This window comes from Talpa occidentalis, unplaced genomic scaffold, assembly GCF_014898055.3.
Source record: "Talpa occidentalis isolate TD23 unplaced genomic scaffold, MPIMG_talOcc4v2.1 talOcc4.17, whole genome shotgun sequence".
NCBI classification, from domain to species: Eukaryota; Metazoa; Chordata; class Mammalia; order Eulipotyphla; family Talpidae; genus Talpa; species Talpa occidentalis.
Window position 1 is genome coordinate 41,020,810 of NW_023601754.1, and position 26,993 is coordinate 41,047,802.

At 46.9% G+C, this 26,993-nt stretch overlaps 1 protein-coding gene across 1 annotated transcript; it reads left to right on the forward strand.

Moving 5' to 3' along the window:
* The first annotated feature begins 16,106 nt into the window (after positions 1-16,106).
* Positions 16,107-23,712, forward strand: LOC119249308 (26S proteasome regulatory subunit 6B). Its single transcript, XM_037516550.2, has 11 exons — positions 16,107-16,219; positions 17,074-17,172; positions 17,303-17,489; positions 18,861-19,007; positions 19,089-19,198; positions 19,293-19,386; positions 22,387-22,554; positions 22,640-22,716; positions 22,854-23,022; positions 23,238-23,293; positions 23,454-23,712. The coding sequence occupies exons 1-11, from the start codon at positions 16,184-16,186 to the stop codon at positions 23,565-23,567; spliced, it is 1,257 nt and encodes a 418-aa protein (XP_037372447.1). The 5' UTR covers positions 16,107-16,183; the 3' UTR covers positions 23,568-23,712.
* Positions 23,713-26,993: the final 3,281 nt, after the last annotated feature.

Genomic DNA, 26,993 nt, shown 5'->3' on the forward strand with positions numbered 1-26,993 from the left:
CTTTTAAACACTCATGAGAAGAGTAGCCTATTTTTTTTAATCTGTTTTTTTCATTCCACTATTCTTCCTTCCTTTCTCTGAGGCTTCTTCTGTTACCTAGCCTATTTTTGTGTGCTATGGTTTTTTTTTTTTTTTTTTTTTTTTTTTTTTTTTTTTAAATAGAGGCATGTTTTATTTATTTATTTGTTTGTTTGTTTTGTTTATACATGCACTGGGTACAGTCAGAAGCGCAGGAGGGTGAGAGAATTCACCAGAGCCAGAGCAGGGAGTAGAGCAGGCAGAAGGACCGAAGTACACTGCTGAGGGGAGCAGCGGGCGGCAGGAGAGGTCTGCGCGCCATGTGGGACCCTCCTCCGGTGGCCGGGGAGCAGCCGGGGATTGAACCAGCGCCGCAGAGGCAGCAGGCAGCTTCGCAACCCAGGGCTCTACCGCTGCACCACCGGGGAGGCCCTTGTGTGCTATGGTTTTAATGACAATTTAGTTTAGTTTCTTTAGTTTGTGCAGTGTTATTCTAATCTGCCAAGTCCTGGTGGGAATCTCACCCAGTTCCTGTTGGTACCATCGATGGAAGCTAAAGGCATTTTTCTTGGGCCTACTTGGTGCTACTAGTACAGAAGTAAAAGACATTGGTATGAAGGGGTGGGGAGCACTTTCCTGGACAGCCTAGTGCCAGTGGGGGCTCCTACTTAATATCTGCTGGTGCCACCCATGGGGGAGACAAATGCCTACCTGGTGTCTTTTGCTGCTGGATGAGAGGATGAGCCAGAGATGCCCCCTGTTATTGTATGAGGAGTTGAGAAATGCTCTTCTCTGCGTAGTTTCTCAAGCCTTGGGGTCATTAGACAGTTTGCCAACTTCTTGCCTTTCAAAGTCCTTTTATGATGTCTATTGTATTATCTCTGATGTTTTTCATTGTAGTTAGCAGAAGGGATCAGGGAGAAATGAGTCTCTGCCATCTTGCGTGAAACAGAATTTACTGAGTCTAACGTATTTGTAGGTTACTTCAGATTCTCTTCAAAAACTATCATATTGCTTGTGAATAATGAGTTTAATTCTTATTTCTCACCCTTATAGCTTTTCTTTAAGCTTTCCAATGCATCACTGACTAAAAAGCATAAGAGGCATCATGGCCTTACTCCTGAAAACAAAAAGCTTTCAACATTTTTTCTATTAAGTATGATGTTTGCATGGTGTTTCCAAGTACATATTGTAGCACTAAAGACAATTCCTTACTTTTTCAGTCATAATGGATGTTTCATTAAATGATCCTTTGTATCTGTCTCAGTGATGTTAACATCCATTGTTGATCATTACCAAGATTGAGTGTTGCCAGATAAAATACAGAACATTCAGTTATATTTGAATTTCAGATGAAAAATAGTTGATGTTTAGTACAAGTATGCTCCCCATCACTTTAGAATATTTTAATAAGTATGTACCATGCAATTTATTTGCTAAATCTGGCACTCTATCTAAATCCATTAGGGGTTTTGCAAAATGTGGTTTTCTTATTTAACATTCTTTCTTCATTTATTAGCTATACTACTACTATACTAAGTTTCTCTATGCACTTCAATCTGTTTCTTGATTTTTATTCATTCTTTTTAAAGATTTATTTATTTATTTATATAAGCACTGGGTAGAGTCAGAAGTGAGGGAGGGTGAGAGAATTCACCAGAGCCAGAGTGGGGAGCAGAACAAGCAGACTGACCAAGAAGCATACTGCTGAGGGGAGCAGCAGGTGTGGCAGGAGAGATTTGCGTGCCAAGTGGCATCCTCGCCCGGTGGCTGGGGATCGAACCGGTGCTGCAGAGGCTGCGGGCAGCTTCGCAGCCCAGAGCTCAACCGCTGCGCCACCGGGGAGGCCCTGTTTCTTGATTTTTAATCCTCTTCCTTTGGTCTATCCATTAATGTGCTCATACCACAGGCTCCAATTACAGAGGTTTAGAACATGTTTTAATGTCTGGTAGGGCCAATGTTTCCCCACTACCATATTTTTGTTTATTATTTAAAATAAGTCTTATAACCAACTTTTCCAATTCAAGATAAAAACCCGATAGTATTTTGGGGGGACTATGTTACATTTGTAAGTTAGCTCTGAAAGAAATTGTTATCTTTAATGTGTGAGTCTTCTATCCAAAACTACTGCCCTTCCATTGTGCATATGCTTCCATTGTGCTTCTCAGGAGAATTCAGTTTTCCTCATACAGGTTCTGCACATTTCTTGTTAAGCTTATGTCTAGGATTTATAAAAGAATTACTGCTTTTTGCTCATGTGGTAGAGTCTGTTTTATTATTTCTTCCAACTGCATACTGGTGAACACTATTGATTTCTGTATATTAATTTTATGTCATGCTACTTATCTAAATTCACTTATTTATACTTGTTTTTCCATTGCTTCTTTTATGACTGCGTTATCATCAAATAGAGATAGCATGCAATTCCTGGGCCTCTAATTAGTGCTGGCTAATAGCTTTAGCATAAAGTTAAACAGACTGAAGATAGAGTGTACTGTTGTGAAAATACCATTCCCCTTCCTCTGCTCAGGACACTGGTGGCTTCACCAGTTAACCCCATTCTGTCGATCTCTGCTCCTGCGCATCATATTATCACCTGATCAAGTCTCTTTTAAAAACACACACAACACACGTTCCTTACAACTCACTCTGCCTTAATTGTAGCCCTCTCACATAGCCCTTTTCGTCAAAGTCAAGTTTCCATCCACTAGCTGACTTGACTTTCTTGATTCTTCCACATCCTACATTCATTCTTTCTACATTCTTCAGCTCCCTGAAGTCTAGCTTCCACCCACATAATCCTATACACACACACCTGATCTTCCTCCAACCTCCAAAAGTGACTGCAACTTCTCACGTTCCTTATCCTCTGTCATTTCTCATCTTCAATCGCTCATGCCTCTTCATTCTACGCTTTCTAAGCCTTGCCAACCCCTCTCCTAGCTGCCAACCCCTCTCCTTGCCAATTCCTCTCCACCACACACAAGGTGGCTCACTCCCTATGACGGTTCTAAATTACCTTTTTCTACGTTTGCTACATTACTTAAGTAAATAAGACACCCGCAAAGGTTCCCTGTACTCATTGCCACCATGCAATGGCTGAGATGGAAGCACTAAGTGTGCTGGTGTGAGGCCAACGTACACAGCAGGAACAAGGAACGGGCAATGGCAACTCTTGATAACCAAGGTAATCAATTCAGAACAAAAATCCATTATTCTACATCAAGCGAGGATTTTGAAAATGTTAGGAACACACAAAGCTGCCCTTTTTCCAAATGGTATGTCTAACTGCCTGCGCCACACCTTCTGAATGTCTCCACGTTAGCTCAGGCTCAGTATGTCCCAAATCTCGTAACCTCCCCTCATGCACCCCAGGCCCCTTTCTTATTCTGAATCCCAGTGAACGCTGCCACCACTGGGATTGATGTATGATGATCGTTTCAAGAAAAAGCACTTGCTTTGCTTGAGTTATAAACTTCACTAGCAGCATTATCATAAGGTACCTTTTCCTTTTATATTGAAAGGACAATTTTAAAACTACAGTTACACAGACTTGTGTACCTGACAGATATTTTATACAAAATGATGAACAAGGTGAACCTGTCTCATCAAGGAAAAGAACTGCGTCTATTACAAATGGTAAAATCTGGGCCTGCAAAGTTTCAATCTGAGCTTCCAAAGCTTTCGAGTAGGAGGTACGGCTCAGGGATAGAGCATTTGACTGCAAAACTTTTGATATTTTTCTTGTTTTTGTTTTTTTAATGTGCTGCCATGAACTTCCCAGATTTTCAAATACTTAAGAGTTTCTGGGGCCTCCCTGGTGGCGCAGCGGTTGAGCGCTGGGTTGCGAAGCTGCCCACAGCCTCTGCGGCGCCGGTTCGATCCCCGGCTGCTCCCCGGCCACCAGAGGAGGGTCCCACATGGCACGCAGACCTCTCCTGCCGCCCGCTGCTCCCCTCAGCAGTGTACTTCGGTCCTTCTGCCTGCTCTGCTCCTCGCTCTGGCTCTGGTGAGTTCTCTCACCCTCCCGCGCTTCTGGCTGTACCCAGTGCATGTATAAACAAAACAAACAAACAAACAAATAAATAAATAAAAAACATGCCTCTATAAAAAAAAATTAAAAAAAAAAAAGAGTTTCTGATGAGATCAACATGGGTATTCATGACTATTTTTTGATATTATATAATGAAATGCTTCACATTTGGAAAGCTCAATGACTTAGGAAACCAATATTTACTAAATGTCTGATGCATGATGTTACCATACTGTGACTAGGTAAAACATGAATTCACAGTAGAATTGAGACCAACAGGTTTTTAAAGTTCTTTGATATGGTTTCTGTCACTGCATCTAGTCTTTAAGAAACTGCTTTCTAGAGTTTGGGTGTAGCATTAAAAATAAGATCAAGGGCCTCCCTGGTGGCGCAAGGGGTTAAGACACAACCTATGAAGCTATCTGCAACCACTGCAGCACGGGGGAGCTACCCACATGGTGCAGCAGACCTCTCCTGACTCGCCTGCTGCTCCTCTCAGCAGTGTATTTTGGTCCATCTGCCTGTTCTGCTCCCCACTCTGTCTCTGGTGAATGCCCTCAACCCCCACACCTCTGGTCTGAACCCCAGTTCTTGTGTGTATAAATACACAAATCTTAAAAAAAAAAAAAAAAAGATCTACACTTATCTGAAAAGACTTTTATTTTTTATTTATTTTTTTAATAAAAGATTTATTTTTTTATTTATACAAGCACTGGGTACAGTCAGAAGCGTGGGAGGGTGAGAGAATTCATCAGAGCCAGAGCGGGGAGCAGAACAGGCAGAGTGATGGAATATACTGCTGAGGGGAACAGCAGGCGGCAGGAGAGGTCTGCACGCCATGTGGGATCCTCGCCCAGAGGCCGGGAATCGAACCGGTGCTGCAGAGGCTGCGGGCAGCTTCGCAGCCTAGTGCTCAACCACTGCGCCACCAGGGGAGGCCCTGAAAAGACTTTTAAATAAATGTATGAGGCCAGACTTTCTTCTTTATACTTCAACCAAATCAACTGATCACAAGAGGTCAAACACAGAAGCAGCTATCAGGATCCTGTTGTTTTCTATGAATCTGGACATTAGAAAGATTTGCAAAACATATCAAAACAATGTCGCCCTTTCCAACAGATATGTGTGTGGGTGCACACACTTCTGGGTATCATTAGGATTTATTAAGCCTTCTCTATATAAGCTCTCACTGATTACAACCTAAAACTCTGGCCAGGAAATTACCTAACAACACTAAAAAATAATTGAGAGCAGGCAGGTTGGGGAAGAAAATCAAAATTTGAAGAAAGATTGATAACCTGGTGAAGTTTCTATGGGTGCTTTTTCCTTCTACATCTCCCCGCTTCAGCCAGATGCAAATCCAAACCCCTGCAGTAGGCAGCAGATAGATGCAGACAGAAAAGTTCTGAGAAACACTCTCTTTCTGATCAGAGAATTGGGGAGGTTCATCTATAACTAGAAAGCATGTGTGGAGAGACAATAGAAAAATTAAAAGGAAAAAAATACTCAAATAATCCAAATATTTAAAATAATCCAAAAGAGGGCAGGAAAGGGGAAAAGAGGAGCAAAACATAGAGGGACAAACAGCAACTAATAAAATTTTAGACTAAATCAAATTTATTAATAATTATATTCCTTACAACTGAGCTAAGCATACCAATTAAAGGACAGATTGTCAGATTGGTGTTTTTTCAAAATGCTAACTATATTCTGTCTGTAAGAAAATATTTTAAATATTATGCTATAGACAGGCTAAAAGAAGATGGAAGAGGATATAGCACTCAATTATTAATCAAAACAAAGTAAGAGTCACCTTATTAATATCAGGCATAGATTTCAGAAAACTACCAAGGTCATTATAAAACGATGTAAGAGGAAATTTACCAAGGATATTTAACAACCCCTGGCACTCTTATTAACAAGTACTGTATAAGGGCCAAACAAACAAAAAAGATTTAATACTCCTAGACACTTATGTACCTAATAACAGAGCTTCAAAATACATCAAGAAAAAAAGTTGACGTGAAAAGAGAAGTAAACAAATGCACTACTTGAAAGATTTCAATATCCTGTCTCAGTAATCAATAGTACAAATAGACAGAACGTCATCAAGAATACAGAAGATTCAGGGTCTCCCTGGTGGCGCAAGGGGATAAGCACACACTATGAAGCAATCCACAGCCTCTGCAGCACAAGTTTGATCCCGGGGAGGACAGGGAGCAACCCACATGGCCAAGCAGACCTCTCCTGTCTCTCCGGCTGCTCCCCTCAGCAGTGTACTTTGGTCAATTTGCCTGTTCTGCATCCCACTGTGTCTCTGGTGAATCTTCTCACCCCCATCATCTCTGGCCTGAACCCAGCTCTTGTATGCATGAATAAATTTTTTTTTAAAATACAGAAGATTCAAACACTATTGTCAACCAACTTAATATTTCGAGAACATTACATCTAATAATAGCAGAAACACACTTTTTTCCAAGTGTACATAGAACATTCAATGAGAGGTCATATTCTGCATCACAAACAAACACTTAAACAATTTAAAAAGCATTGACATCATATATGTACTTGGAAAGTAGGAGTGGGAATCAAAGTAAAAATCACTGACAGAAGATATCTTGACTATCTCCAAATACTTGCAAATTAATCACACGCTTTTAAGTAATTCATGAGTCAAAGATGAAAAGAAGAAACAGAAAATATTTTTAACAGCATGAAAAGAAAATGTATCAAACTTTGGGGAGCAACTGAAACAGTTTTTAAAGGTAGGTACATAGCAGTAAACACACGTGTTATATGAAGTTCTCAAATCTAACCTTTTACCTTAAGAGCCTAGAAAAAGATGAGCAAATGAAGCCCAAATATTGGAGGAAAAAATAAAAAAGAGCAGAAATCAATAAAATTGAAAAGAGAAAGCAGTTAGAGAAAAATCAATGAAACAAAAAACTGACTCTTTGAAAGATCAATAAATTGACAAAATTCTAACCAGACAAAATTCTAACCAGAAAAACAAGATATTATATATTTTATATGATATATACTTGCATTGCAGTAGATACCAAAAATTGAGAAAACTGAACATTCTTTCATGGTAAACAAAAACAAAAACCTCGGCAAATTAGTAATAAGGCATACAGAAAGATATTTAATGTTAAAAGCCTGAATGCTTCCTACCTAAGATCAGAAACAAGAAAAGAATTTATAACTCTTACTCAAAAAGAAAAGGCATATAGATTAAAAATAAAGAAACAAAACAATCTATTCACTAATGACATGTTTGAATCTGTAGGAAATTCTGGAAGGTGGAGCAGGTAGAGTGGGAAAAAAGAAAATTCCAAGAAATCGAAAGAACATTTGTGAAAATAACTGATTTTGACAAGGTCTCAGGATAATGTGCAAAGGTCAACCATATTTCTATACACTAAGAACCAAAAGTTGGGGGAAAATGTTTAAATACTTTTTTTAAAGATTTATTTTTTATTTATTTATGCATACAAGAACTGGGGTACAGGCCAGAGGTGTAGGGGCAGGTGAGAGGATTCACCAGAGACAATGTGGGGAGCAGAACAGGCAGATCCACTGAAATACACAGCTGAGGGGAACAGCAGGCAAGACAGTAGAGGTCTGCTCTGCCATGTGGGTAGCTCCCTGGCAGGGATTGAACTCATGCTGCAGGGGCTGGCAATAGCTTGATAGCACTGACACTTTAACCTCTGTGCCACCAGGGAGGCCCTAAATACATTTTTAAGATCATCAAAAAACATGACATACATGGGGATAAATCTCACAAAATGTTCAATATGTGTACACTAAAAACTAAGGAAAAATAATGCTAATAAAAATCAAGAATATCTAAGTAAGTGCAGAAATATGCTGAGTTCACAACTGAAGATTTAATACTCAGATGTCATTCTCTCCAAATTTGTAGTGCCAATTTATTCACAAATACAATCTGTCAGTCTTTTTTTTTTTTTTTGTAAAAATTGAAAGGTCATTACAAAATTCTTTTAGAAATTCTAAATACTTACAATAGTCAAAATAACATTTTTTTAAAAAAGATTTATTTATTTATTCATACAAGCACTGGGTACAGTCAGAAGCACAGGAGGGTGAGAGAATTCACCAGAGCCAGAGCTGGGAACAGAACAGGCAGAGTGATGAAATACACTGTTGAGAGGAGCAGCGAGTGCAGCAGGAGAGGTCTGTCATGTCATGTGGGACTCTCGCTGGCGGCCGGGGATCGAACGGGCACTGCAGAGGCTGCGGGCAGCTTCACAGCCCAGCGCTCAACCGCTGCGCCACCAGGGGAGGCCCAAAATAACTTTTAAAAAGAAGGATAAAGTTGGAGGACTTCGACTACGAAACTACAAGATTTCTAAAACTACCGTGATTAAGACATGAGGCATGGGAGCTAAGGTAGAAAAAGACCAGGTGAGAAAGAGCCCACAGCAGATCCACACATGCACAGTCAATTGAGTTTTGGCAAAGTCTGCAAGGCAATTCTGTGGGAAAGAGAATTTTCGTCAAATGGTATTGGAACATCAGGGCACCCATATGCAAAAAGATGAACTTGGGTCAATACTTCGCACTATACACAAAAAATAACTCAAATGGACCATAATGGAAGTGTAAGATGTGAAACCACAAAATTCTGGAAGAAAACAGAATATCTTTAAGAATTTCCATTAGACAAAGATTTTTCAGATATAACAGTAAGAACTACTGTTCTTCCCCCCACCCCACCCCCAAAAAAACTGCTCTTCAAAGACACTAGAGTTGGACTGAATGTTTGTGTCCCCCACCACGTCCTCTGCCAAATTCATGTTGAAGCCCTAATGCCCAATGTGACTGTATTTGGAGACAGGACCTGTGAGGAAGTGATAAATGTGAAATGAGGTAGGGCCTCCCTGGTGGCCCAGGGTTAAGTCTCAGCACTATCGTACTATTGCTGCCGTTACCTGATTTATATCCGCAGCCAGACCTCTCACGTGGCGCAGCAGACCTCTCCTGTCTTATCTGCTGCTCCCCTCAGCAGTGTATTTCAGTAGATCCACCTGTTCTGCTCCCTCCTCTGTCTCTGGTGAATCCTCTCACCCCCAGTGCCTCTGGCCTACACTCCAGTTCTTCTTTGCATAAATAAATCTTTAAAAAATACTAAAGTAAATGTTTCTTTAAAAAAAAGTTAATTGAGGGCCTCCCCGGTGGCACAGCGGTTGAGCGCTGGGTTGCAAAGCTGCCTGCAGCCTCTGCAGCGCCGGTTCGATCTCCTGCTGCTCCCCGGCCACCGGAGGAGGGTCCCACATGGCGCGCAGACCTCTCCTGCCACCCGCTGCTCCCCTCAGCAGTGTACTTCATTCCTTCTGCCTGCTCTGCTCCCCGCTCTGGCTCTGGTGAATTCTCTCATCCTCCCGTGCTTCTGACTGTACCCAGTGCTTGTATAAATAAACAAACAAACAAACAAACAAACAAACAAATAAATAAATCTTTAAAAAAAAAAGTTAATTGAGATCATAAGCTTCGGGTGGGCTTAATCCAATCAGGCCGATGGCTTCATTAGCAAAGGAAGAGGCACCAGAACTCTCGCTGAGCTGTGTGAGCACAGAAAGAAGGCAGCCACTTATAAGCCAGGAAGCACCTTAACCTTGGACTTCCCAGCCTCCAGAACCATGAGAAGCAAATTTATGTTGGTTAAGGCCCTGATGTTCCAGTACCATTTGATGAAAATTCTCTTTCCCACAGAATTGCCTTGCAGACTTTGCCAAAACTCAATTGACTGTGCATGTGTGGATCTGCTGTGGGCTCTTTCTCACCTGGTCTTTTTCTACCTTGGCTCCCATGCCTCATAACATTTTGTTATGGCAAGCAAAATAAATGGAGACTTGAAGACTCAACATTGTTAAGATGCCAATTCTCCCCCAAATTGATCCTTAGATAAAATGCAATCCCAATAAAAATCCCAGGATCCCAGTAATGGTAAATAAATACATACAAACACATAAAAACACACATGTACACACACATGAGTAGTATGTGCACACATGTACACACATATATACTTGTATGTATATGTGTACAGACAGTGCATGTGTAGATACACACATATGAGAATGAACAGATAAAAAAAATGACAAAACAAATATGTTAAAATGTTAACATTTGGGGAATCTGGGCAAGGAGTATTTCCATTCTTAGAAATTTTGTGTTAACTAAAATTTCAAAATAAAAATTTTAAAAATTCAAAATAAAAATATTTTTAAATTTCAAACTAAAATTCTTTACTGCCTTTTTATATTTATTTTTTTCATTTAGGTTTCACATATTTTGTGAACAGCTGCGTATCATTAAATGCTCTACACATTTTTAAAAACTGTGTCATGGTCCACAAGGGATGGATGGTTCAACATTTTTATTTAACCTAACAACTACTGTTAAACATTTATGTGTGTTTTTCCCTGAGTTCACTCCTTACCCATCCTTTACCTTGAATACTTGGGGTTTCTGAATCATTCAGACCCTTCTTTACACTCCCCCCCAATTTTGATCCTGGGGACAGGAGAAGCCTATGAACACACAATGGGTTTTGTTTGGCCTGCATGGTGGTTTTAAGTGTTTGAACTTATTGTCCATGTTTATAGTTGAGGAGATTTTACTTCAGAATTCAGATTTTTTTACTGTTCTGGAAATACTGGATCTGGCAATAACAGGCCCAAAATCTCACATGGCAGCTGTTGCCAGCACTGAGTTCCAGCCACCCTCTGCAGATGAGGACCAGGTTCTCAGCCTATTTACTTGTCTGCTGGTTCCTGCAGGCACTCATCCTCACCCGGGCTCTAACGATCCAGATTTGGGAACACCCTCACTCAAAACATGAGTTGCTCATACTTTTTATTTATTTATTTTCTTTGTTGAAGTAACATTGCTTTATAACATTATATACCTTTCAGGTGTGTCTGAGAATAAACAGGTGTATGTATACTCATTAAGTTCAATCCTAAACATCTAATTTTATCCTTCACCATGTCCCCTTTGTCCCAATTTATTCTCCCCCTTTCCCTTCCCTTCTGGTGACCACTAATTTATCTTATTGCCCAGTTTTGTTTTGTTTTAATTCATCCATTTCTTTTCTCTACATATGACATAAATGAAATTAATTATATGGCGTTTGTCCTTCTCTGGCTGATCTCACTAAACATAATACCCTCTAGGTCCATCAATGTTGTTTGTTGCAAAAGGCAGAATGTCATCTTTTTATAGCTGTGTAGCATTCCACTGTGTGTGTCTATACATATATCGCAATCAATTTTCTTTATCCATTCATCAGTTAATGGGCACCTATTCATTGTTTTGTCAAAAAATGTTGCAATAAACTTGGGAATGCATATATCCTTCAAAGCAGTGTTTCTGTTTTTTTTTTTTTTTTTACAGATTTATTTATGCATACGAGAACTGGGGAGTAGGCCAGAGGTACGGGGGGATGAGAGGATTCACCAGAGACAATGTGGAAGCAGAAGAGGCAGGTGTACTGAAATACACTGCGGAGGGGAGCAGGAGTGAGTCAGGAGAGGTCTGCTGCGCCATGTGGGTCAGCTCCCTGGCTGGGACTGAACTCAAGCTGCTGTGGCTGGCAATAGTTTCATAGTGCTGACTTTAACCCCTGCCCCACAAGGGAGGACCATTTCTGTATTTTTTTGAATAAACATCCAGAAGTGGGAAAACTGGATCACATGAAATTTCTAATTTCTTGAGGAATCAATTGGCTGAACCAACTGGTAGTCTCACCAACAGAGTTTAAGGCTTCCCTTCTCTCCACATCCTCTCCAACACTCTTATTTCGTTCCTTCTGGTAAACAGCCATTCTCACAGGTGGGAAGTGACAGCCTGTTGTTTTGATTTGCATTTCTCTGATAATAAGAAATGATGAAAGGGGCCTCCCTGGTGGCGCAGGGGGTTGAGACGAAACCTATGAAGCTTCCGCAGCCTCTGCAGCATGAGTTCTATCCCCCGGCCAGCCAGGGAGCTACCCACATGGCACAGCAGACCTCTCCTGACTCGCCCGCTTCTCCCCTCAGCAATGTACTTTGGTTGGTCTGCCTGTTCTGTTCCCCTCTGTCTCTGGTGAATCCTCTCATGCCCCACACCTCTGGCCTGTACCCCAGCTCTTGTATGCTTAAATAAGTAAATCTTTAAAAAGAAAAAAAAGAAACGATGAACATCTTTCCATGTCCTATTGCTAAATGTATGTCTTCTTTGAAGGGTCTATCCAGATCATCTATTTTTTAATTGAGCCGCTTTCTTTATTGCTGAGTTTTATGAGTTCTTGCATATTTTGGATATTAAACCCTTGTCAGACACATTATATTCAAATATCTTCTCTCATTCAGTAGACAATCTTTTCATTCTGATGCAAGTTTCCTTTACTTGCAGAAGTTTAGTTTAATGTCCCATTTATTTGTATTTGCTTTTGTTTCCCTGCCTTTAGATTCAATTTCCCTAAGACATCTCTGTGGCTGATGTCAAGGAGTGCTTGCTTTACTCTCTAAAATTTTATGGTTTCAGGTCTTACATCCAGGTCTTCAATTCATTTTGAGTTATTTTTTGTGTGTGGTATTCAGTGGTTTAGTTTCATCTTCTTTAAATGTGACTGTCCAGTTTCCCCAAAACCCTTTATTGAAGAGACTTTTCCTTGATCCATTGTAAGCTCTTGGCTCCTTTAATGCTTCTTTGTGTGTGGTTTTATTTCTGGGCTCTCAGTTCTGTTCCATGGACCTGTGTTCAGGACTTATTTTAGAAGGCAGAGTAGCTGAAAGGAATAAATACCTGGACTTGAACCAAGAAAAATTAATTTTAGTCAACTAAACTGGGATGTTCCTGGCTCTAGTTTGCCAGTCTGTGAAATGACCTAAATGGGAGGTCCTTAAGTGGGGGGTGTGAGGGCCATAATGATTGTATACAGGTAAAGGTGGGTGTAGCTTAAAAAAACTCCATGAATAATCCAATGTTCTACTTGAAAACTGGCTTACTTGATGAAAACCAACTGAAAATGCAAGTAACAATGAGCATGCCAGGTTAACAGCTTTGGCTCTGGATTTGAATGGTAACTCTGCCATCTACTCACGGTGTGGTCTTAGGCAAGTGATTTCACCTCTCAGAACCTGGTTTCTCACATAGGACCCGAGAAAGGAAGTAAAACAACCCTTCCCACTTCAAATCCCACTTTTCTAAGATATTTAATATTTAATCAATATGTTAGCATACGTAAGACCATCCTGGCAGAGGGCCTCCCTGGTGGCGCAGGGGTTAAGTCTCGGAGCTATCAAGCTATCACCAGCCACTGTGGCATGAGTTGGATTCCCAGGCCAGGGAGCTGACGCACCTGGCACAGCAGAGCACTCCTGTCTCACCTGCTGCTCCCCTCAGCAGTGTACTTCAGTAGATCCGCCTGTTCTGCTCCCCACTGTCTCTGGTGAATCCTCCCAACTCCCTCCATCTCTGGCCTGCACCCCAGCTCTTGTATGCATAAATAAATCTTAAAAAAAAAAGGGGGAAGGCAGTGCCCAGATATGATTAATTTCATAATAACTCCAAAGGGACACAATGATTCGTCATTGCCCCAGGGAACAGAGAGAACTTGGTGGATTTGATGTAGCTTGGAGGAAGAAAGCCAAAGCTCTAGTGTAGGGTTGAGTCTAAAGCCTGGCCACAGGAAGGACAGAGAATGAGAAGCAAGGAGGAGGATGATGGGTTCCATTTTGAGTGATAGATTATGAGTCTCAAGTAGAAATCTGGGGTGCCTTTTAAGTGTTAGGTGGAGACCTAGAACACAACTATGAGTTGTCAATACTGAGAAAGAAGGGTTTGCTATCATTGTTGTTTTCACGTTTTGTGGAAATAAAAATACTGAGACATTAGAAGGAAGGCAGGGGGCCTCCCAGGTGGCACAAGGAGTTAAGACGCAGCACTATGAAGCTATCTGCAGCCACTGTAGCCTGAGTTCAATCCCAGGCCAGAGAAGTGACCCACATGGCACAGCAGACCTCTTCTGTCTCTCTCGCTGCTCCCCTCAGCAGTGTGTTTTCAGTGGATCTGCCTGTTGTGCTCCCTACTCTGATGTCTCTGGTGAATCCTCTCACCCCCCACCCATCTCTGGCCTGCACCCCAGCTCTTATATGCATAAATAAATAAATCTTAAAAAAAAAAAAAAGGAAGGCAGTGACCAGATATTCGTTTCTGGATTCTCCTAGCATAGGGCTGGTACCCAGCAGGAGCCACTCATTCTCTCGTGACTCAGTGAAAATGATTTTTTTCCCCTCCTGTCTGAATCTGTTTCCTCATCTGTAAAATGAAGAAAAGAAAACCTACCTCTGAGGTGTTATAAAGATTCTGAGATCATCGTTGGGAAGCTGCCCAAGTGAAAGTAAATGTACAAATGGTGTCTGCTGTGACAACCACAACACACCCATCAGGATGAGAAAAAAGAGACAATCCCAAGTGTATGCACAGTGGGTGGGAATGTAAGACAGCTTGACAGTATCTACCAAAACTAAACACACACCTGCCCTGTGGCCAGCAATTCCAGCATTCCATAGTCCCATATGTCTACCAAAGAAATGTACTAGAATATTTATAGCACCAGCACAACCCCTAACTGGAAAACGCCCAGCTTTGGCTATAGTCACACAATGGAGCCCATACAGAAACGAGGTAACCATTCCTACAAGCAACACAAATCTCCCTCACAAGGGAGGGAAGAAGGGAGCAGTGCGGGAGAGCAAAAGGGAGAGAGAGAAATCAGGGTAGTGACAACCTTTAGGGAAGATGATGGGCTATCAAAATGGAAATTGTGGGGGGCTTCTGAATGACACTAGTTTCTTGAGCAGGGTACAAGTTACACAGGTGTGTTCACTTTGTGTAAATTCATGGAGCTGAATGCGAACGATCTGGGCATCTGTTTGTATTTATACTTAAAGAAAGTTTACTTAACACAACCTGATGTGGTGAGCAGCAGCGTGTCCCTGGCACCAGAAGCACAGGCTCCGTGACAGATGGGCCTGGGCCGCGTTCTGGTCCTTGTGACTGGAGAGTGGCCTCATAGCTCTGCGCCTGTTTCCTTCACTGTAAAAGAGGGAACATACTGTCTTTTAAGACTCAGTGAGTTAATACACGTTAAGACTTAGCACATGGGGGACTCTATGGTGGCGCGAGGGGTTAAGTACTGCACTATGAAGCAATCCGCAGCCTCTGCAGCATGAGTTCAATCCCTGTCCCGCCAGGGAGCTACCCACATGGCGCAGCAGACCTCTCCTGTCTTGCCTGCTGCTCCCCTCAACAGTGTACTTCGGTCAAACTGCCTGTTCTGTTCCCCACTCTGTCTCTGGTGAATCCTCTCACCCCCCCCTCCCCCCCCCCCCCGCATCTCTGGCCTGTACCCCACTGGCTATTGTATGCATAAATAAATACATCTTTAAAAAAAAAAAACAACTTAGCACAGGGCCTGGCCCAGGCCTGCAGGTCTCGGCTCAGGCCTGCAGGTCTCCTGGGAGCCCCAGCTCCTGGGCACCCTGTCTCATTTTCTGCAGTCCTGGCCCCTGGCTGCTAAGGGAACAGGTCTTGGGGCTCCTCGCCCAAGCACGGGTGAACCCGGCCTGAAGCGTCTCTCAGGGGCGTCCGGGCACGAGCCTCGGGCGCTTCCCACACGAGAACCCCTAAAATATCCCCTGTGGACCCTGGTCCAAGGTATCACCTGCCCCACCACCCCAAGAGAAGGGCACCTGCCACCAGAATCGCCCTGACCTTGAAGAAATCCGCGCTGAAGGAGCAATGGGGCAGCGCCGCCTACCGTCGAGAAAACCCGCGCCCCGGGGAGCTGCACGAGAAGCCGCCACCGCGCGCTACTGCGCACGCGCAACTGCTCAGAGCCCGCGGTCGCGCGCGCGGGCAGGGAGCACGCATGCGCATATCTGGGGATGGTCCCCCGGGCTAAGCCTTTCCTCTTCTATCCTGCAAGCCCAGCCCTCTCTCGGTCAGGCCTGAAACTACATTTCCCAGAATCCACTCAGAGACAGGTCTTCCGGTGGCGTCAGCGGAAGCGGTGACTGGCCCTGGCTGGATCACCCAGAGGCGGGCTTGGTCACTATGGAGGAGATAGGCATCCTGGTGGAGAAAACGCAGGTCCGGTGGGGCCTGACTCGCGGGGAGAGGGCGAAGCCAACCTGAGGGGTGCTGGGTGACTGTGGGGCTCCCGAGCCGGATCTGCGGGATTTCGGAAGCCTCGGTGGAGAGCTTTCTGCCCCCGCGAGGCCTGGCTGGCTGAGTGATGATAGGAGAGCAGCAAAGCTCGGAAGTCGGGGCTAAGGCAATGAGGCGCTTTGCCACCGAATGATTTCGAGGCCGCTGGGAGCGCTTAGTGGCATCGGTGGCCCGGCGGGGTGGGGGTGGATCGCGGGTCAGTGCTGTGTGGGACTCGGCCGTGGAGCCGAAAGGTGGCCGAGGCTGAGCTGGGAGCTGACTGATGCTCGGGGCCTGGTTGGTGCAGGGGAGCTAAATGATATCTGATCTGGCCGAGTGGAGTTTGGGGCTTACCTGGGCAGCCGGATGACATAAGGGTCTAATGTGAGTTGAGTTCTGTGGCTTGAGATGTGTTTTGGGGGTAACTGAGTAACGCTAGGACTGTTTGAAGACGTGGTGACTTTAATAGCCTGTATGAGAACCATGAGACCTTAGGAGCTTGTTGAGGAGGGCGTTGAGGTCTGGGAAAGAGCTGATGTGACATTTAAGCTCTAGTTGGGAGTGGGTGACATTGGGGACATGGTAGGAGTGACAAAATAGACGTGTTGGGGCTGGCGGTAATGAGTTAGGGGCTGGGTGACATCAGAAGCCTATTTAGGGGGTGAGAGGTTTCCAGAGTCTAATTAAAGGGGCTGGATGTTGTCTGGATCCTTCTGGGGGCTTGGTGAGGAGAAGAATCTAGATTCTTTCATGAGGGAACCCTCTTCTTCCAACCTTAGTTTTATTTCTTGGTCTAGGATGAGATCCCAGCACTGTCTGTGTCACGGCCCCAGACTGGTCTGTCCTTCCTGGGACCTGAGCCTGAGGACCTGGAGGACCTGTACAGCCGCTACAAGGTACATACATCCCCAACTGGCCCCTGCACAGGCCCCAGCATCCCATTCCCGCCGCCTCCCTCTGCCTTCCACCACTCCTTGCTTAGCGAGGCCTGGAGTCTTCCTCTACCTCTCCACCTGCCACTCACAGAAGCTGCAACAAGAGCTGGAGTTCCTGGAGGTGCAGGAGGAGTACATCAAAGACGAGCAAAAGAACCTGAAGAAGGAGTTCCTCCACGCCCAGGAGGAGGTAAAACGAATCCAGAGCATCCCGCTGGTCATCGGGCAGTTCCTGGAGGCTGTGGATCAGAATACAGCCATCGTGGGCTCCACTACAGGTCTGGGAGTCGGGAGGGGAACTCCTTCACTCATCGGGTCATTCAGCAACTGTTAACTGTTTCCTGCTATGTGTCAGGAATCATCCTAGAGTTTTAAATAGCAAGACAATGTGACAGTGTTTTTCAGGGTGTTTTAACTCTGATCCAAAATAGAAATATATTTTGCATGTGCCCTCTCTCTCCATACATGCATATGTATGTGTATATTTGGCCTGTAGATGTATGTTTGCTGCAAGTTCACCAAATGATATTTAGCTTTACACCACGTGGGACATAATCGGCTGTTTTCCATTCTGCGCTCATCTATTTTTGTTTTAAACTGTTCTGCATATGACTCTCTAAATTGACTTCATGACCACTTCTGGGTTGGGACCTGCCATTTGAAACCATGGGTGGAGAGTTAAGAGATTGTCATCCGCTAAAGACTCAGCTTATGGTAGCTGCTGTCACTACCATGGTTCCAGGTCCTACCCTCATGATGTATCTTATCAGTCTTTCCCTGCATCTGGCCTCTGCTCCTCTGGATAAGCTATATTCTTGTAAAGGTGGTGGGGAAAGGTGTGTGGCTTTGACATATGGGCTTACACTGAGCTGGTGAGGGGAGAAATTCAGAATGAGTGAGGCTTGTGTCTTTGATCTGTGGGACTCAGCACGGTGGGCTTATCCTTGAGATGGTGGCTGGGCAGAGGAGTAAATTTGGAGAGGCAATGAAGACAGTCTGGGGCATCACAGGGAGGTGTCCAGGCAGCTGGGCAGCCAGATCTGAAGGTCAGGAGAGTGACCAAGATTGAAAAGAGATGTGTTCATCACTATCTTAAATGTAGAAGGTGGTTTGGATGGGGACTAGAGCCTAGAAGAGTGGGGAGGAGTCTGCAGAGATGCCTAGATGCAAGAGGACAGCGCTGAATCAGGAGAGCGTCCATGGGGAGGAGAGGCGAGGCGAGATTGGATGAGGGACAGAGGCAGGGTGCAGGGTTGTAGTAGTGACTGATGGGCTGGGGAGGGAAGGTGAGAAAGGTCCGAGCTGAGGCTTGGGCTGTGGTTGGGGACTGTGGGCTTCCCTGACACAGAGATCCAGGAGGAGGAGCACAAGTTGAGGAAGGTAGTGCGCACACATTGGGGCCCAGTGAGTGAGGGATTCCTTGGGGATATCTGGGGAAGGAATTCCAGGAGGCTACTGGACACAGAGCTAGTACTCCAGTGAGAGTCAAAGCTCAGACATGTGAGGGTGTTAGTGTGAATGTTGGGGACAGACCGGAGAGCTAGTCATGCTCTGTGGTAAACATTCTAGCTTGAGATTGGAGGTGGGAGCAGTTTTGGAGGGTCTGGCACTGCTCATTGCCCCCTCCGCTGTCTGTTCCCTCCCTAAAGGTTCCAACTACTATGTGCGCATCCTGAGCACTATCGATCGGGAGCTGCTCAAGCCCAATGCCTCTGTGGCCCTGCACAAGCACAGCAATGCCCTGGTGGACGTGCTGCCCCCCGAGGCCGACAGCAGCATCATGATGCTCACCTCAGGTGAGAGGGGACCCCAGGGCCGGGGAGACTGGAGGGGGCCCTGAGCGCCAGGCTGGGAGCCCTGCTCTGCTCTCCCACCAGACCAGAAGCCGGACGTGATGTACGCGGACATTGGGGGTATGGACATCCAGAAGCAGGAGGTGCGGGAGGCTGTGGAGCTCCCGCTTACGCACTTTGAGCTCTACAAGCAGGTGAGAGGTTAGAGGGAAATGAAGTGAGATGCCCACCGGGCCTCAGGTTGGTGACAGCTTCCGGGACTCCCTTCTATCTGCCTCCGTGTTCCAGATTGGCATCGACCCTCCCCGAGGCGTCCTCATGTACGGGCCCCCTGGCTGCGGGAAGACCATGCTGGCGAAGGCCGTGGCTCACCACACCACAGGTAAGCCACTTAGCCCCTCTCCCGAGCTCTGACCTTCCAGGCTCTTCCAGGCTGGCTCCATGCTCGCCTCTTCCCCAGGGAGCAGCACGTACAGTGATTAAGAACACGGGCTCTGGGGTCAGAGCCTTGGTGTGCCTTTCTTACTGGCTGTGCCGTCCTGGGGTGGGGGGTGACCACCCCCACAGTTCACCCCATTCATCAATTTCCTCATCTAATGGAAGATTCACTTTGCAGTGCTGTGTGAGGAATTAATAAAATGATGCAGCCTTTTGCTTAGGAAAGACTGAGCAGGGCCAGGGGCCAGGGAGTAGTAGGGCCGCGACCTTCTCTGCTGGGAGCAGGGTTCGTCTTCTGTGTAGTAGCTACATAAAGACCTGAAAGACTTGAGGGTGAATCACAGGTGCATCCGGGGAAGGGAGTATCTCAGACTGAGGACTATCTGGTGCCTCTGGAGGCCTTGAGGCAGCAGTGTGCTCAGGGACAGCGAGAGGCCCCTGCAGCTGAAGCCAAGTGAGAGAGGGCGCTCATGGTTAGAAGAGGGACAGGCGGTGGCAGATGTTACGGGGAAGCAGAGCCAGTAGTGGGATTGTCTTTCCATTCTGCCTGGGGCTTTGCAGTAGGGGTTCCCAGAGGAAACAAGCGATGAGTTTGTCGGGCACGCAATTGGGAGACAGCATCCGAGACAGCAGGAAGAGCATGTGCAAAGGCCCTGGGGTGGTTAATTGGGACTAGACCACAACTTCACTCTACCATGGCAGGAAACTTGTGCATTTTTTCCTTTCGTGTTTTTCTGATGCCCATCTCTAAACCGTATGGTAGGTGCTCAGAAAATGTCTGTTGAATGACTGGCTGACAGAGGGGCTACGCTGGGCAGGTCCAGGTGAGACTGAAGAGACCAGAATATAAATAGTCTCAGTGCTGATCTCAGAGATTTTATAAGCACCTATGAGGACTGGGTGGTTTTAGATAGTGGGGTCTAAGAGAAATACAATGCAAGCTACATACAGAATGAAAAAGTTTTAAATAGCCATATTAAAAACAAGTTAAATTAGGTGAACTTAATCTACTTCATTTAACTAGTATGCTCAAAATGCTATCTGCAGGCCTCCCCTGGTGGCGCAGCAGTTTGCAGTGCCAGTTTGATCCCCGGCCACCAGCAAGGGTCCCACCAAAAAAAAAAAAAAAAAAAAAAATTTGCTATCTGCATGTGTAGCATACAAAAAACAAGATTTTTTTTCTATAATTTTTATTGTAATAAAACATGTAGTAAAATTTATCATTTTAGCCCACGTTTAAGTGTACAATTCAGTGGCATCAGTACATTTATAATGTTGAGCAACCACCACTGTCCATTCCTAGAACTTACCCAACAATCCAAAAGGGAACTCCATACCTGTTGAACAGAAAACTCTCTCTGCCTGGCCCCTTGGAACCTCTATTCCACTTACAGCCTCTCTGAATTTGCTTATTCCAGGGACCTCATAAAAATGTATGAATCATACACTATTTGTCTTTTGTCCTCAGGCTTTATCCATGTCATAGCATGTGTCAGAGTTCCATCCTTTTTAAGGCTGAGTAATATTCCATTGTATAAATTACAGTTTTACACATCCTTTCACTTGTTGAGAAATTTTGCTTTTTTTTGGTACTAAGTCTTGTGAGATCTGCTGTGTATTTCGCATTTATAGCACATCTTACTTTGGACCAGCCACATTTCAATTGCTCAGTGTCCACCATATTGGAGAAGTGGTGTGACCAGATTAGCCTTTTGAAAGAGTATTGTGGCAGCTGGAGGTGACCTGGAAGGAGGAGAAAGTGCCTTTTAGAACTTAGTTATGATCTAGGGAGGTGATGGGAGCCTTGGGCAGAGTTGGATTGGGATGAAAGGGAAAAGCCACAGAGTATATCCTTGGTTGGCAAGAAAGAGTCAGCAGCCACTCCTGGTTTCTGGCTTGGGCATCCTGATGGTTATTGGTGACCTTCCTGGGGATGGGGAACAGCACATTGGGCAGCAGACAGTCGATGGACTCAGTGGCCAGGAAACATTAGTGAAACAGGGGGAGACAGAGAGGATGGGAAGGCAGGAGTGGGACAGGGCACTGCAGCGACCCCGTGGGAGAGGCAGAGACCAGGGCCAGACAAGGGGATTCCAGAGACTGGGGCCTCCCAGGGAACAGTTCAGTCCCTGCAGACTATCCAAATAAAAGTACGGCCACAGCAAGGGGGTGGGAGTGGGGTTAGTAGAGCAGGAGAGGTCAAATCCCGAGGCAGGGGTGTTGAAGGAGCCCTAGGTGATACAGGAACCCGGGAGCAGGGCCTGAGCTGGGGTGAAGTCAGACGAGGGGGCTTGTCAGGGCAGAAGGCCGTTCGTCCACAGCTCTAGTTTGTAATGAAGCCCCTGGGCTGTCTCCTCTCCTGGGGTGGGGGGGGCTGGAAGGAGTGTCCTGGGGGCTGCTCTGCACAACACAGCCTCATCTGTCACCAAATTAGACTAAATTTGAGACACAAGTTTAAAATAGTCCAGAACGAACCTGTCATCCACCCCATTGCCAGCTGTCATGGAGTCGGGAGCGGGGCTACCCACGGGGCTCTCCGGGAAGCAGTGTGAGGTCTTCATGTGCAGACAAACTGTTCTCACTGATTTTTAAAAATATTATAGAAGTCCTGACTTCTTTTTTTGTTTCTTGGATCCATGAATGTTTCCAGCCCTTCTCCACGGGGTGCTTTAGAGCACAGATGCACTGGCTTTTTTCCTTAATATCCCGGATTTTAAGTGTAGGGCCAAAACAGCCATCTGTGGGCAGGATTCCTGATCTGGGCTGCTGGCTTGCTCTGGGTACTCTGCAGGGTGCAAGCAGAGGCTGGGACCAGCTTTGGTGTTGGCAGAACAGCCTGGGTGGGCATCCAGAGAAAGGGGTGACAGCAGGCAGTTTCCAGTTCAGTGAAAGAACGGGCCCCCTGGAGACTCATCGCCTCTAACCCTTGTCTTCCCACCCTCAGCCGCGTTCATCCGGGTTGTGGGCTCAGAGTTCGTACAGAAGTACCTGGGCGAGGGCCCCCGCATGGTCCGGGACGTGTTCCGCTTAGCCAAGGAGAACGCACCCGCCATCATCTTCATAGACGAGATCGACGCCATCGCCACCAAGAGATTCGATGCCCAGACCGGAGGTGAGTGGTGCCCAAGCAGGGCCTGGGTCTGGGGCAGGCTGCTTGTACTGTGTGCCCCTAACTGACCATGTTCCACTGTCTGCAGCTGACAGGGAGGTTCAGAGAATCCTGCTGGAGCTGCTAAATCAGATGGATGGATTCGACCAGAATGTCAATGTCAAGGTTTGGTGTTCAGGATGGCCAGGGGAGGTGTGGTGTGGGCATGGGGCTTGGGGGCATGTGCTTGTGAGGGACGTGTTATAATGGGAAGGACAGTGTGGTGGGGACAGAAGTCTGAGCCAGCCTGTCCCCCATACCAGGTGATCATGGCCACAAACAGAGCAGACACCCTGGATCCAGCCTTGCTGCGGCCGGGACGCCTTGACCGGAAGATCGAATTCCCACTCCCTGACCGCCGCCAGAAGAGATTGATTTTCTCCACCATCACCAGCAAGATGAACCTCTCTGAGGAGGTTGACCTGGAGGATTGTATCCTGCTCTGCAAGTGCGGGCAGGGGCCCACAGGGGATAGGGGGCAGGACTGAATCTTCATCTCTGCCCCTGGCGCTGCTGCCATCAGACGGTTTAGGTGGAGTCAGGTCCCGGGAGGAGAGGTGCTGACAGAGGCAACTCAAGGGTGACTCCCGGTGCTGCGTATTCACCCCGTCACACAGAGAATGCTTTCCTTGACTCGCCCGCTGTAGATGTGGCCCGGCCGGATAAGATTTCGGGAGCTGACATCAATTCCATCTGTCAGGAGGTGAGTGCCGGTGTATCTCTGGGTCAGGGTGGGGGGCTGCCTCTGAGACCTCTCTGCTGCCATTGTTCCATTGCCTCCCTGGCGTCTTGTTCCTCTTCCTCTGCCATCACTGGGGGTGGGAAATGCAGGGAGCCCACTTTTTCCGCTCCTCCTCCAACAGAGCGGAATGCTGGCCGTCCGCGAGAACCGCTACATCGTCCTGGCCAAGGACTTCGAGAAGGCGTACAAAACGGTCATCAAGAAGGACGAGCAGGAGCATGAGTTTTACAAGTGAGCCCTCACCCCCACGCCACAGGGGCGGGGGTTTCTCTCAGCTCCCCAGCCTTTGTCCCCAAACCAAGTTCTCTTTTTCTCTTTACCTACGATTGGTTTATTCAATAAAGACAAGACTGAATCACTTTAATTTCCTCTTAGAAATTTGACTTCTTTGGACAATGTGGGCCTTGGACGCTCTGTGCCCCTCCTGACAGACGCTTGAGTGAGGCCATGGTCAGGGTTACCGCTTGAGAGAGAAGCAAAGATTTGGGGCAAGGGGTGGAAAGCAAGCCTCAGACCTTAGCCTTGGACCGTAAAATAAAACCCCCATGCCTCTTGGCACCCCTGCTTCCTCCAGGTGGACCATTTGCATTTCTAGGGATACCTGTCTTTGCACACTGAGAATATCTGGGACTCGGCCCAACTCCCAAGTGGAGGTAGGGAAGGCGCACTTGTGGGTAGGATGCCCCGTGGTGTGCATGTCGCTGACTTTATCAGGGCAGGCACACCTGGTTGGAGTGGGAATGGTTAGGTACCTCTTCTGGGTGTCTATCCCGATACCCCAGATTGGGAAAGAGCCTTCCCCTGCGCTCCCCTGGCAGAGCAGCAGGGTCCAGTTTAGGCTGTTTACCAAATAAATAAATGTCACTGTATACCTGGGGGTAAGATGGGAAGGTGTAAGGAAAAAATGCTGGGGAGTTACAGTTCTTTGAAGGGATGAAGATGATTCTTCCAGAAGTGAGCCTGGCAGGCTGAAAAGAGTAGTTAACTTTTCCTTCCTCTTGAAACCTCATTAAAATGAGTAAGGAGATAAAAGTGTAAACTCAAGGATACAGGAGGGGAGAAAAGATGCAGCAAAATGATTTTGGAAACAAGCAGATTCCTGCTCATTGGAGCAGACCTGAGGCAACCTGAGCCTGGGCTCAAGGAAAGTCTTAAGTTTCAGAAGTCAGAGGAGCAGGTTCTAGAAGTAAGGGCTGGAAGGCTGCGTAACATTCAGAATGCCCACCTTGGCTATGACTAGCGCCAGGTGACTTTCCCTGCTAAGGTTACTCCAGGCCCATGGCCCATCAGCTGAAGACCACAGACAGGTCTGCTCCAGAAAGGCTGGCCCACAGCCTGGGGGGACAGGCCCGCAGCACCAGTGAGGAGAGTGCCGTGTTGAAGAGGGTACAAGCCCAGGCAGGTAACTTAAGGATTCATCTTGTGCCTCCCTGGTGGCCTGCAAGTTAAGTCTCAGTGCTATCACCACAATGACCTGAGTTCGATCCCTGGCCAGGGATGATCCACATGGCACAGCAGACCTCTCCTGTCTCGCCTGCTGCTCCCCTTAGCACAATCACGCTCCCACTCTGCTCAGGATCTAAGACCCTGCTCTGAGCCCGTCTTATGGCGTTAGGACTGAATGTTCAGGAAGGGAAGAGGAAGAATCATAAGTACTATAATTTGAAATAAAGCAAATTATGCTCTGAAGCACTAAGTGGGTCTTAAACTCATTCTCTGCCTTTAGAGCGCGGGTTTTTCCCATCCTAAAGTAGGGCTAGCTGAACTCGACCTAGCACTCAGGCCATCTGCTGCAAATCTGTGGGCTCACTAAGTCAAAGACACAGTGTCTTCCCAAGCAAGCATAAATCTATTTTCTCAGTCCAGGATGCTCAAATTTTATCTGCCAAACACTCCAAAGTACAGAGGAGCATAAAGAGTTCTTTCCTATTTAAAAGTTACTTGTATTTTTATGCATGAAAACAAATTCACTGACGGTACATAAAAAGACAAAATGATCTGACCAAATAAATTATCAATCTTTGATCCCCATATTAAGTAACGCTGACGCTGCAAGAAGATGCAACACAGACTTCCTTACCCCACAGAGACCTATGGCAGCGCGTGGTCCCGTTTCCATGGCACCCACGATGCGCCACAGCCATCACACAAGTCGTGTTCGCCCAGCCACGCTTACACCCAGCGCTCACGAGTCCGCTCACAGCGACCCCCCCCTCCAACCCCCCCAACACACCCATCAGCCCAGCCGCAGCCCAGCGCGCCACGATCCCCCACCGAGCCTGTCACCTCACAGTGCACGGCCACAGACCAGGCTCCCGGCAAGCGGATGCCGCCTCGGTCACACGCCGTCTCCCACTCAAAAAATAACACACACGCAGACACATCCCCCGCAGCCGGGGGCGCGGTCGACCCCCACCCTCGGGGCGACACACACTCCAAGTCCCCGCGTCACACACCAAACCCCGCAGGGCACAGGAGCTGGGGAGGACCTTAAAGGAAAAGACAAAATCTGCCTCTCGGGGCTCGGCCTCAGGGAGCACCCACGGATGCACTCCGCGGCCCGGAACCCTGGCGGCCCTGAGCGCCGGCAGAGCCCAGACGGCGCGGCTCGGGGACCCCGCTCACCGTCAGCCTCCGGGCCCAGCGGGCGGGTTGAGATGTCAGCTCTGCGCCTGCGCCAGCGCCCGCGTTTACGCCTGCGCAGTGAGAGTGCGAGCGCAGCGGCTTCCGGCTTCCGGCCGCGGACTATATTTCCCAGAAGCCCCAGGGGCAATTAGCCATGACCCTGGGGGCCCGCTCTGGTTGGTCCTTGGGGTTGAGCCGCCGCGGGGGAGGTAGCCGCAGCCTGGGCAGGAGTCGGCGCTGGGTGAGAAGTAGCGGGACTCGCCTGTCTGGGCCGGCTCGGGCCTGCGTGACGGTGGGTGTTGGGAGGCTTGACTCCGCTGTGTGTGTCCCTGACCCGCGTCTGCCCCTGCCGCCTTCCCGCACCCGTCATGGCCGCGTGTCAGCCGAGAGTCACGTCCCCGGGAGCAACGCCAGTGTCGAGCCCTGAGATGAAAGTTCCCAGCAAGAAGGCTCAGTGCCGGGCTTGGGTGGGACTTTTGGGGCGAGAAGTGTCCCTGAGCCAGACTGCTGGGACGAACGGGACTTGGAGGGCTGAGGTGCTGCTCCAGTTTTCGGAACCACAACATTCCCATGCTGCGGTTCTTCGGAATCTTCTGTTAGTTCACAGCCAGAGTCCAGCCTCCCTCCCCATCTGGTTATACGTACGAGGTCACGGTAGATGTGACCCTGGCGGGGATTTTTCTCCGCTCTAAGAAAGGTGTTGTGTCTCACGATTTCCTTCCTCCCCAGTCCTGCCATTTTCCAAAAGAAGTATCCTTGCGAGGAGGGACATCTCGTCCTAACAGTTCAACTGTTGACCATCTGAAAGCCCAGCCCAGGTGAGCCTGTATTCCCTCTTTGTTCACACTTTTTTTAGTACTTGGAAAAACATTTGTTTTTCTTTGACTGAAATGTCCGGGGCCTATCCCAGGCTTTCCTTCCTGGTGAATGACGAGCCATACACATGGATTCCTCTCCTAGCTCACCCCCAAGTGCTCCTCTCCTCATTTTTTTCAATCATTCCTCTGTACTTACTTTTTGTACAGTAAGAAATACC

Coding starts and splice junctions, on each gene's coding strand:
- LOC119249308 (XM_037516550.2), top strand. CDS start 16,184: ATGGAGGAGATAGGCATCCTGGTGGAGAAAACGCAG. Junction 19,008..19,088: donor CATCATGATGCTCACCTCAG/GTGAGAGGGGAC, acceptor CTCTCCCACCAG/ACCAGAAGCCGGACGTGATG. Junction 19,199..19,292: donor ACTTTGAGCTCTACAAGCAG/GTGAGAGGTTAG, acceptor TCCGTGTTCCAG/ATTGGCATCGACCCTCCCCG.